The 12,955-nt window shown below is 38.5% G+C and overlaps 1 protein-coding gene across 1 annotated transcript; it reads right to left on the minus strand.

The window, feature by feature from the left end:
• Window positions 1-424: 424 nt before the first annotated feature.
• Window positions 425-9,603, minus strand: c6.2 (complement component 6, duplicate 2). The gene is made up of 18 exons (XM_074690765.1): window positions 9,478-9,603; window positions 9,014-9,198; window positions 8,681-8,837; window positions 8,408-8,552; window positions 8,148-8,289; window positions 7,704-7,842; window positions 7,196-7,390; window positions 6,165-6,408; window positions 4,887-5,009; window positions 4,619-4,785; window positions 4,306-4,531; window positions 3,620-3,788; window positions 2,757-2,868; window positions 2,392-2,524; window positions 2,107-2,304; window positions 1,679-1,766; window positions 1,253-1,497; window positions 425-988 (listed from the first exon to the last, which is right to left on the minus strand). Exons 2-18 carry the CDS (start codon window positions 9,157-9,159, stop codon window positions 807-809), a joined length of 2,811 nt encoding a protein of 936 aa, XP_074546866.1. The 5' UTR covers window positions 9,160-9,198; window positions 9,478-9,603; the 3' UTR covers window positions 425-806.
• Window positions 9,604-12,955: the final 3,352 nt, after the last annotated feature.

The following is a 12,955-nucleotide window of genomic DNA, read 5'->3' on the forward strand; positions in this document are numbered from 1 at the left end:
AAATTTCAAGCTGAAACACAAGAGTTGCTATAAGCTTTAAGCCACTCTATTTTTCTAGATATAATAAAACTCCTCAGCCAGTGCATTTATCTCCAGGGGTCGGTATAACAAAGTTCATACTATAGGCCTTCATATTCCAAATAATGTGGACAATAAAACAGTGTAGTAAATATCTCCTCTCAAACAACATCATGTCTGGTGGTGTAACTGAGTTTTCTATCTGCATTTTGTTTGGAGTGACCTTCCAAACATGTTTTTATTTATTATTATTATTATTATTATTATTATTATTATTATTATTATTATTATTATTATTATAATTATTATTGATTAAACTTATTCATGTATCAGTGTTCATTTTCTGTTTTATTTTTATATAATGTTTGTTTTTATTTGACAACTGTAAAAATGGATGTGACATCAGGGTTGGCAGGTATGTTGAAAAATGAGCTCCTGCAATGTTCTGTCCTGGTTTTGCAGCATTGAGAAGAAACAGTGATAGTAGACACAACACCAGTGCACGGGTTATTGGCATGACATGACATGACATACATGCACTCATCTCATTTTACTCACACACTATGAAATATCTACCTAAATATTGTGAAAACTTTGATACACTGGAGACTAATTTTTGAAAACTTTATTCTGTATCAGTCATTGGTATAAGCACAGTGCAAAAAAAAGATGTGCTTTCAGAGTTAATTAGAAGAGTAATTCATCTGCATTCCAAGATATTGATTACTTTCTGTTTTTGCAGCTGAATACAGACTTTGAGTTCGACACCCTGAAAAGTTTCATCAGGATCATCCAGACTCACACTGACCCTCATTCACAATCTCAAAGTCATAATTTGCACATTTTAGGGCTGCCATCATGCAGACATCCATGCTGCGAGTCCTCTGGGTCCTGGTCAGCTTCACACAGAACATGTGCTCTTCATTCCTGGGACAGTCACGAGCAGCCTTACATTCACATTTCTTGGATGCTGGAGACAGACATGAGTTGACATTGGGAAAAAAAAAGTTAAATTAGATATTTATTGCTGTGTATCATTGTGCTCAGTATAAAATATGAAGGACACTTTTTTGAATAAGTTAGAGCATGGGAAAGTTTGTAAGAGAGAACCAATTTAGATGGATGTAATATTAGATAATTATAGTATTATGCTATAAAATTAATAAATAAAAGCAAATTCAATGCACTGCACAACACCTGAATTTGGAAATAACTTCATGACAGATAAACTCACCTGAGCAGGTCTCCCACTCGTAACAGGTGTCCAGATCACAGGGCTGATGAACAGAGCTCTTGGTGGACATTTTGGCTCTGAACTTGACCCACTCAACTTTAGCCGCTTCCACTTCATCACATGACCCGTCACTGACGTAGAAGAGTGGATCACCATGGCAGCGGCCGGCGTGGAAGGAGCATAGGGACATTGGCACAGTGACATCGATGTTCACGTTTAGGACACAAATACTCTCTGGTTGTGCCCTGTAACACACACAAAAACACACAGTTTGGTCTGATGTTGAAAAATAATAAAATGTTGATATTTTAGATAAACTGCCACAGAGAAAGGAGCTTAATATGTTAATGAGAGCTTCAGTTTGGTTAGTTTCAAAACACTGATTCACTTGAGAGATTGCTGATAAAATACTAAATAAAAACGTACACACAGCTCTCCCGCTGGACACAGACACACTGGGAGTTTTGTCGTTTCTGTCCTGGACCACATTGGCCATCAGTGACAAATACTTCATCTGTTAAGAGAAACAAAAGACATGATAGTGGTTTGCCATTTATAGAAGATAGTTTATGGAGGGGGTGAACAACACCCTCTGTTTTTTTAGATATACAGTTCGGAAATTTACGATGAAAATCTGAAGGAAACAAATGATTGTTTGTTTTTCTCTTAAACTAGTTCTAAGCTCACTTCAACTTTTTCAAATGTTTATTGGGAAAATAAGTTCAGGTTTTTTTTTTTTATGAAATCAAGCATGAAGGTAGTTTAAGTCTATATAAACCTTTTCAGAGGTTTAATGATGTGCTAGATATGCCTGTTTTTCGACTATAACACTACAACAAACTATTGCACTGTACCAATAGGGAGGCAGCGAAGGTCAGCAGGTGGAGATGGCTCCCAGGTGAGACTGCTGCTGCACTTGTAGAAGTCTGATGGCACTGGTATCAGGCCTGACTCATTACAGTTCAGACCCACTGATTCCCCCACTGTGTACTCGTCTTTGGTGGGGAACAGCATCATGAATTCAGGGATTTCAGGAGGAAGGCAGCGTTTCCCTGAAGGTGGACAGAGTTAAAGATTAAATGGATACTGAAGAGAATGGTTACCAGATCACTCCAGATGACTTGTCTGGATAAACTTACTGACGCAGCTTCCCTTTAGTTGACTCCACGTCCCATCAGGACGACAGTTGATGTATTGAAAACCCTCCAATTCAAACCCTCTAAAGCACTGGAACTCCTCATCCTCACCAAAGTTGTAATACTGCTTTGCTTTCTGAAAGACAATGGAATGCTTTAAAATAATTCTCATCTCATTTTTTTTTTTTAACTTCAGCTCATGTTGGTTTGTCTCTTTTCTATCAAATTCTTTGTGTTACATAACTTCTATCAATTTCTACTTTAATTCAGCTTTTCAATGCACTCTTTAGTTCTCTCTATATCTTTTTTTTGTGTTTAAGCCATGTAAAGTACTTTGAGTTCCCGCAGGCAGCAGAGTTAGTCTTTACCCTGAGGAAGCTGTTTTCGGGCCTCTTTGGCCTCAGACAGCCCTCCACTCCTGGAGGCAGCTCGTCCTTCCAACCCTCTGTGAAATCGTCATCATCGTCACAGGTCTCCTGTCTGAACACAAAACAAAGATCAGAGTGAAACATGAATGTAACAGGACTAACTACAACCAAGAGACTTAATACAATCCTTAATTTCAAATCTTTGCATCAGCAGTCCGGCAGTTTCCAGTTACTTCAGCAAAGATACTGGTAAGATAATTCAACAACAGATAGACTTAACAACAAGACAGCTTTTAAAAAGATCAGAATTTCCTTTTTGCAGATCATTTGTGGAGCTAGACTTCTTACACTGTAATAGCCAAACAAAGGGACTAAATCTCACTTTCAGACCTTGCCGTTTTGTTTCTGATGCCAAATATTTTTGGCAGCAGAAACTAAACTATCCTCTTACTGACCATGACTACCATAGGACTGTTAGGCCTGTTAGGCAAACTATTTCCTACTACAATTTTACCTCTACCTACATCACCCAGTCATTATCACCCTTTAGATGTTCTAACTCAGTCCTATTTAAAAACATATCTCCCTTGCACTTCCATACTGCATTAATCTTTCCTGAAAATCTAAATGTCTGCATTCTTTGCCCAGATTAACCCTGAATTCATGTCTCCTGCTTTCAACTCTGTCTCTAAGCACTTCAACCCCTGATTATGTCGCCATGTTTAACTTCGTTGGGACAGACTAACCTCACTACCTGACAGAATGTGGCTTAACGTTGCTTGGCATTGGGATTTTTGGGGTGGCTAAACAGATTCCCCTTGGCTCCACAACTGCTGTAGAAGAAAAAAAAGAGTTATTCTTACTTTTCAAAGATTGAGATGAAACATGGCTCCTCTTGTCTGTTTGGACCTGCGCAGGGTTTTCCTCCTCCCAGGGGGGTAGGGTTATCACACCTCCTGGTTCGATGTCTCTTCATTGTAGCAACGCAGTTGCTCCATGGCCCCCAGCAGCTCCAGTAGCCATCCACGCCACCTGTGGAAAACATACATCATGAAAAGTTTGACCTTAAATAGGAAATAGGGAAGATTTAGGAAATTAATTCAAAGCAGCGGTTTATGCTCACAGAAACATAAAAAAAAAAAAATCTGAATTAAGTGTAGACAGATGGAAAGGTTTCATGGCTGGCTAAGGCCCTTAACACAGCAGAAATAAAATGAAAAACAGAGAGGGACAGGTAACATCAATTTACACCTTGCCCAAAGAAAAATGTTCATATAATTGTGTGTTCATCGGTAGCAACATTCAAGAAAATGTTCCAAGTTTCTAAAGTTAACAGTAAACTGGTTTTCATTGCCAAAACCCTTTGAACATATTTATGATTTTAAATAATTCAGAGATCTGAGACACACCAAAAGGAAAGTCATCGAATCCTTTGTTAGTGCCATGCTGTACTTCTACGCATAAAGTTCTTTGATTCAACACTCAGCAGCTGTTTTTCCAACCCCAACTCAAGAATCACACATACACTTACTTGGCAGTCCTGCTTTACCTGGAGTGAAGTCAGGAGCTCTTTTCTCACAGTTTTCACCAAATGTGCCGGTTTGACAAACGCACTTGCACTCTGTGCCAGAGAGAACTGGTCTGGCATTGTTTGGACAAGGAGCACACTTGCAGATATCAAACTCATCCAGATACTGCAGCAGGGCTTTCCTGAGGTGTCTCCTCTTCGTCACTGCACATGGGATCCCTCGGACCAGATCCACAATGGGAAGCAGCTGGACACACACATGCAAACAAACATAATCAGTGTTTTGGCCACTTATTAACTTTTATTTCTGCACATATATGGTGTTTGTTTCAACCTTATATTCAACCACAGCTGGGTTGTCAAGCACAGATTTGGCCCAGTTCTTGTATGATGTTTTATCTGGAGTGGGTCCCTGCCTCTCCCAGGCCAGAGCTGCTGCCTCTCTGGTTCGACCTCCCTTCACCATGGAGAAAGACTTCTCTGATGACTGAACATATGAGCCTGAAACAAACAATTAAATGATGACTGTGTAAATCAAAATAAAGGAGACAGCATGGTGACAATAAAAATCAGTGTCTGAAAACAAAAAAATCAGAAGCAACCTTGATACTTCTGAGTCATCCTGTTGTCTGAGCATCGGGTTGTACCACTGTACTCAGTGTAGAGGATGCAAGTCCAGGCGAGCTCTCGGCTAAGGCAGCCACTGAAGTGCTCCTCTGTCTCGCCTGCCAGTGGAAGAGTGCAGCACAAGAAAGAGCAGAGTCAAAAGAGCTGTCAACACACATGTAGCACACATGTAGCTCTCTGAATATCAAGGTGAAATTAATTGTAATCTAACTTTGTTAATCCATAGATCGACATCCTTTGGCTGTGGTTTGTAACCCAAACCATCTGACTAGAGTATTTATTATCATTATTGTTGTTTTTGTTGTTGGTGGTGATGATGGTGGTGGTTATTTATCTATTTATTTATTTATTTATAATTTATTTATTATTAAATTTATTATAATATACTATATAATTTATATCACTCATTTAGTTTGCAATTTTGTTGTACTTGTTGCAATGACAAATAAAGTTCTATTCTATTCTATTCTATTCATTTGTACGATTGGTTTACATTCATTTTATGTCTATAGATATGTGAAAACTAATGTAAAAAAAAAAAGTCTATTATTATATTATTACATTGTTATTACACCCCTTTTGTATTTGAACTCTCTTGATCCCCCTCTACTTACCCCCTTTTTATCTCTTTATGCTTTTGTTATTGTTTGGGAAAATATTCATTGTTCATCACTTGAATCTAAATAATTGCTAAGCTGTATAAACCCAGTTGTAAATATACAACAAATAATCAATGTTAGAAATGAGACATGAATGTATACCGGGAATGTATGCAATATGAATGCTCAATAAGGATAAAAGATAATACATTTAATCCTATTTAAGTTATTATTTTGGGACTGAGGCAGAAGCATTCACTTTAGGCTCAAACACATTGTTCAATTAGACACAGTAAAACAAACTCAACATTGTCCAGCAGAGGGCGCTTATTCTGCACATTCCAGCCCTACAGTATGAGCATTCCCACAGTCAAAAATTCAGACTACCAGAACATTATATCAGATAAAAATACTGTCATTGCTGCCTTCATACCTCACCTGCATGACATTAACTTGTTTACACAGATTACAAATGATTAACAAAGTAATTTCAAGGTTTCAGACATTTTACAGCTACTAAACATAGAAGAGCATGATAAGCCCTCCGGAAATAAGAAACTTATTTCTCCTTTTGCGTATTTTGAAAGTCCTGTTTGAGTGCTGAACTGTTCAGATATATGAGATCATTGGACTTTAATCAGTTACTGCTTTTACCTGAGCTCTGGAGCTCCTCTCGGCTGTACTGGTACAACAGGTCATAGTGGCCTCCCAGGACCCCAGAGCTGTAGTAGTGTGTCCCAAAGCGCTGGAAGATCTCCCTGTAGAGGGCGTAGTTGTACAGAAGAGGGAGAGCATGGAGGAACTGAAGGAAAGGCAGTGACAGGACAAGATCCTTCTGGTCTCTGACCTTAAAGGTGGACACAGGCAGAACCTGGTCCACTCTGATAAACTTGGAGTCCTAGAAAAGAAATGACAAAGGGTAAGTGTAGGGAAAGTATGATGAAAAATAGAGAGAAAGCATTGCTGTTTGCCAGTTTGTGCAGGTGAAGAAATACTCTCTGTGCATGTGTGTGGGTACTCGACCTGCAGGGTCAGGACCTTTTTTGTAAAAAGGGGACCTTTAATGTGGTTTTACCTGGTTTAACAGATATGGTTAGTGCATTACAAGATGTATTTTGTGATTGAAGAGCCTAACAGGTATGCTTCTATTTTTGTGTGTCTATGCAGATGTTGTTTCAGACCATAGTCTGTGCATTAAAGTGGACGACATGACGCCTCTCCCCAAATGAAGCCAAAGACATAAAGCACCCTCCATTGACTGGCTGCAGCATAAGCCACAAAGCCTCCATCGGCATGTAAACAGATGGGGCATGGATCAAACTGCGTCAATTAACTTTTCCTAACTGTAGTAACTGTCACTGTAAGTACATATGAGAGCTACCTGTACCTGAGCGTTTATATTTCCAAGAACACTCTACAGCCCTCATCACACTGCTCTCAGTATCCTGTCAACATTTGGTACAGTCTCCTAAAGGGTAGTTCTGTGACTTTTTCAGCAAAATTAAAGTTTGTTCCGGTTAGCATAACAGAGGAGCAGTAATTAGTAGTTTATTATCCACAGGTGATCTATCTGTGCAGACTCAGGCATCAAAAACACAAGATGTCAGCAGCTGTCATAGAAGTATTTTGGCTCCACTTTTGTACAACAGGAGGAGATGTGTCATCCATGTGTTTTAGCCCCTCACCTTTTTCTTTGAAGCTTCATAAGCATCTCTCTTGGAGCTGCTCCTAGTCATAGATCCTGAGCTGAAGAAAAAGATGGGGAAGAAGAAAGCTCCCCCACTTCCTTGGCTGCTCTGTGATGAAGATGAGGACTTGGCATTGATGACCGCTGCGTTGAGAGGCTTGGGCTCTGTGCTGAAGTCCTCTACAACTGCAGCCTGCACAGCCCAAAAAAAATGTGTTGAGCTCGGTCTCTAACAACTCTGAAGCTAAACCTTAAAAAAAGTTCTCTCATTATACACTCTGCATATTGGTAGGATTTCAACTGTAACTGTCTAACTTTTACTGTTACTGTTTTCTACGTCTTCTTTTCTGTGTTTTGCTTTAACATCACATCCTTTTTTTACATTAACAATTTTTTCAGCTAACTTTGCGCAAATGTGACATGGCTGTGCTTATTGAGCTTCCTAGCACTAGACATGCAGCGTTGGAGGCGATGCCATTAAACACCCAAAATAAAACTGATACTACCTTTATGTCCAGGCTTTCGAAGTTGTGAGGAACCCTGTGTATGAGAGTAGTGCTGCGAGGCCTCTTGATGATGCAAGTTCCTCCCATAAACATGTTGTCCAGCACCGCTCCTCTTGGCTCTTCGGCCATTGCATCAAATCTTTAAACAAATGATGATAATAACAATAATAATAACAATATTATTAAAAATAATAATAACAATACTTTTTTAGACTTTTATTTTGTACTGACCATTGTGTATCTGCATTAAAAACTCAATATTGGCTCATTCATAAAAGAACAAATATATTATTGTAGCAACACTTCAGAAAAAAAAGGAAAAAAAAAAGAAAGGAAAAAAAATCAATGAACAGCTTTGCAAAAAGCTTTCTGATTTATACCATTAGGGCTCACACTTAAACTGGAGTTGCAATCTCAAGCGGTGACATTTTGACCTCAGCTTACCCGTTTCCCACCAGGTCTGCCCCGGGGGCCACTCTCTTCTCTGCAGGACACACGATTTTGAGGTCAACACAATCTCTCTCATCTGAGTTATCTCCACAGTCGTTTTGTCTGTTGCATGTCAGTGTTGAGTTGATGCAGCGACCTGCAAAGGATGATTTCCATATAAGATAATGTTTGTGTATGTCAGAAAATTAAAAAATATCCAGATGATTGACAGTTTTTTTTTCCTTTCCTCTAAGGAACATCAGTGATTTGCTTACCATTGTCACACTTAAAGTCGTCCCTGCAGTCAATGGGTGGTAGCTTGCACTTTCTGGAGGAGTAGCATGGCCTCTCTTCTGTCAGCTCCACGCTGCAGGCTGCTCCTCCAAACTGTGAGGGCCTCGCAACAGACCGTGTCCGGAACTGAGGGCAACAACACATGAAAACAAAATATTAAGAGAGTTTTTGCATAAACTCAAGATTAAATTTTAGAAGGGCTATCCAGACCATGCAATGTTGGATATGTTACCAAACAATAGTGTCTTTCTTGCCTGTTTCTGGGCGCATGGTGAGCAGTCAGACCATGATCCAAACTCTGTGAGGAGGCAGTTAATCGGGCAGGCGTGCTCATTACAAGCTCTCATGTCTTGTCTTGCGCACAGCTGAAGGCAGCTGCTCTTCCAGAAATATTCATCATATTGGAAAGTTCTTACAAAAGAAAAAGATAAAGAAAATCACTTTTTGCATCTTTGTTAGCAGAGAAAGGAAATTATGATTTTAATATTTCTGTTATGAGTTCCACCTCTGGGCTACATGAAATTCACCAAAGTGTTATTTTCTGGCTCATCTTAGTCCCAGAAGTTCATTTGTCAGTGTAATCTCACCTGTATCTGTACTGAACTCCATAGTTGCAAGTCCTGGAGCAGGCAGACCAGGACCCCCAGGGGTACCGGTCGCAGAAACAGGCCAGCCCAGCTGAAATGCAGCTTAAGGCATGTAAAAGCAAGACCAACCAGCCGGAGGGAGCCATCAAGGGATAAAAGTGGTTTCACCTCTGAGGATTGTGTTTCTGTTAAGCAAATGCATGGTTGAATGAGTCATTTATTTCTGTTTCACTGATTTATTAAACATTCAAAATGTTTAAAGTGTTAGTTTTATTCTAATATTATGTAGACTATACATTTTAATCAAATTTGTTCAAGTGCAAGTAGGATTTTTTAATCATTAAGTCAAAATTAAATTCAAAATAAGCTTTATTGGAATGAAGATTTTTGAAAACAACATGTTGCCACATTTTAGCCATCTTCAGATAACTAAAAAAAAGATAAAGATAAAAAAAACGACTCACCACATGAACTGCCGTCTGTCTCAGCAGCTGAGGTAACTTCTCGGTTTAGCTGTAATTTATTTTCTTTCAGGAGCCTGTCTTTCACTCTGCGCTGCAGGCAGAGCTGGACCTGATCTGAGATGTGAGTCTAACTGAGCAGCCACTATTTAAAACCTCCTCCTGTGTTTTTCTCCCCCAAGGAAACTAATTACTTTTTTTTCAACAATAAAGTTGCCCCATCTGTTTCATAATCTTAAAATAAAAACAAGTTTTTTTGTCTCAACAACATTAAGAAAACATATCATCCCAAAATGTTCTTACACAACTGTGCTCGCCCTGATCTCCCTCAGTGTTACGGGAAGAACAGAGCTGTGGAGTTTCCCATCTGCTGAGACGTAAACCAGATGTTTGACACTGACAGATACACAGGAGGAGGAGGTTTACTTTCACTTCATAGTGACAGCAGTTATCCGAGATTTTGCACACTCAAGCACTAAACACAAAATCACAAGTAGGACATAAATCAATTCAGTGAACATGTTCAGTAATGAACATGTCCAGAGTTAATTTTGTGCTGAGTTTCAGTTTGGGCTCAGTAAGAAACTTGGAACAGAAGCTAAAACAGGAGTCACCGAACTCTTCTTATCACCCCACTGTGTTAAATTCTTGAATTTTGGCAGCACTATGAAGGGATAGTTTGTTATTACAGACCTAACAGATAACATATCCTGCAACTCTGTACCACCAACAAATTTGTACATCCCACCAGCTTAAGTTGTATTCCTGTAAGCAGCATTTAGTCAGGGTCAGCTGTGTGGCCTGATTTCCTCTACCTGGAGAATTACGTTACATACAAGTGAAGCACTCTTTCAGATTCTCGTGCTGTTTCACTGTAATGCAGACTTCACAAACCAAGTACGGAGCTGTCATCATAGTTTGTTCTTCAGTGTTGTGCAAAAATTGCAAAGTTAAGGACCAACCAGAGCTTCTGCACATGCATCATTGTTTTTATTTTTTCACTCTTGGGGCAGGAAGTCAGTAGGAAACAGAAGAAGCAATGAGGACACCTCTGAGAATGTTCTAGAGCAGAAAACCTCAAAAACCACTGAGGAGTGTGAGAAGTGGACTAGTTATATGATGAGACTCTCGTGCTTCTGCTGTTTAAGACCTAATAGAATATCATAAAACATTTGAAAAACATGTCACAAAAAATATTTTTAAAAAATCATCAATTGAAGCCAAAAAAAGCAATATCAAAAGTTTTATGACTGTTTTCAACTCAGAGAAAATCCTTATTACGAGTCATAATACAGTTTGATTTGAATTTTTATTTGACTTTCATTGTAAAATTTTTGACTTGTTCTAAGTTGACCAAAATATCAGAAAGATTTTGTTAATTAAAATGATCAAGCTTATCAAATTAAAATCTACCTTGCATTGCCTCACAGCTGTCACTGTTGGTGGTTGTCAGCATTAATTTTCTGACATTGTTTATATTCTTGTAATCATTCATAAAAACAATCATTCATAATTTTCTTTAAAAAATAAATAAAATAGTAAAAAAAAAAAAAAAAATCCAGCACAGGCATTGCATGACAATTGGATTCTTAAGATTTTTCGATTGCCTTTTGATTAGAAGTACACAGACAATGACATGCATTGTTTGGAGTCAGGTAAGTTCATCTTCAGAGAGCCGTTCCTGTGTCCCAGTTCTTCTGGTACGTTAGGACCAGGGCTTGCGGATGTTATAGATGATAAAGTAAATGATGATAATTATTCCTAAGAGAAGTCCCAAAAAATTAAGAGCAAAGGCCCTCTTTGACGCAACCATGGCTTCAGATACACCTCCTTGAGATTTTGCTTCTTGTACCTTTAAAGTCAAAATTAACTTCCATTTAACTGTAATCTCCAGAATATACAAAACAACAGCTCTTTAATTTTTTTTATCATCATTTATTTATTTATTTATTTATTTATTTATTTATTTATTTATTTATTTATTTATTTATTCTGGCATCTCAAAAGGAAACAGTGACGCTTTTTAAAAGTTACCTACCTTGTGGGAGTAATAAAGGGCACCAAGTCCTAGCGGCAGATAGCAGCACAAAAGTGTAAAGTAGGACCATGCCATGTAGGATGGAGCGTCTTCTCCATCTTCTTCCATTCTGTAGCTCTGTGTCAACTCCATTAGATGGGAGATATACTTGCCAAAGTCTTAGTCTAATGAGTGTTGTGGGGTTACAATCTCAACCCTTTTATTCTTCATGGGTGGGGTCTAACACTAACATAGATATCAGCAACCACGAGTGAAAGTGACAAACCAAGTCTGTAACTGAATGGAAAGAGCAGCTGTTTGAGCATTTGTAGTAAAGTCAGCCCCACAAACTGGTGTAAAATAAATTCTGTTTGTTGATTTTCTTTTTTTTGTGATTTTGTGTGATTTTGCATAGCAAAGCTGCACACACTGCAATCAAACACTTTTGCATTGTTGAAACACTTGTGAGCAAAAGACATAAAGCACTTGCACTATCAGAAAGGATGAGCCCTTAGTATGGCAACCCAGCTCTGTACTGCCTCTACTGATGAGCTAAGGAGCCTACTCCATAGCCCCAAAAGTCTCCAAAAGTCTGAGGACAGATGGGCAGCGAGAGCTAGCGTGTAAGACAAATTTTGGTTGTTTCCTTATAGCTCATTTATAAATATTCATTATTTCATATTCATTTTGCTCAGCATACAATTACTATTATTGTGGTTCTGTCAAATAGCTGACTTTATTATTTCTACAGCAAAAATTTTATTTAACATATTATTTAATTTCAGTCGTTGGACTTACATGAGTTACTGTAGCTTTAAGAGAAAGCTTCATTAGGCTCCTAGCTTTTACTCAGTAACGTCTATGAGTGACACAGGTCAATTGAAATCTTGACTGGCAGTGGGGGCACACCGTGTCTGTGTCGTACCCTTTATGTATATTGTAGGTAAAGTCATTCTTCATAAGATTTCCTGTGACAATTTTTTTGTGTGTTTTTAACTTGCAAAGCAGTGAAATTCTGTATCTGTATGTATCTGTATCTAATGAGTGTTGGGGGCTTACAATCTCAACCCTTTTATTCATCATGGGTGGGGTCTAACACTAACAGAGATATTAGCAACCACATGTGAAAGTGACAAACCAAGTCTGTAACCGAATGGAAAGAGCAGCTGTTTGATTATTTGTAGAAAAGTCAGCTCCACAACAAGCACTGTACTGCCTCTACTGACAAGTTTGGGAGCCTACTCCATAGCCCTGAAATTCTCCCCCTTAAGTCTGAGGACAGATGGGCAGCAAGAGCTAGTGCGTGAGACAAATTTTGGTTGTTTCCTTATAGTTCATTTAGAAATGTTCATTTATTTATTTTGATTTCTACAGCTTAAACTTTATTTAACTTAATATTAAATTTCAGTTTTTGGGCTTATGTGAGTTACTGTAGCTTTAAGAGAAAGCTTCATTAGCTTGAAA

The sequence above is a fragment of the Halichoeres trimaculatus genome, unplaced genomic scaffold (assembly GCF_033239565.1).
Source record: "Halichoeres trimaculatus isolate MK-OKI-2021-1 unplaced genomic scaffold, fHalTri1.1 fHalTri1_scaffold_16, whole genome shotgun sequence".
Classification (NCBI taxonomy): Eukaryota; Metazoa; Chordata; class Actinopteri; order Labriformes; family Labridae; genus Halichoeres; species Halichoeres trimaculatus.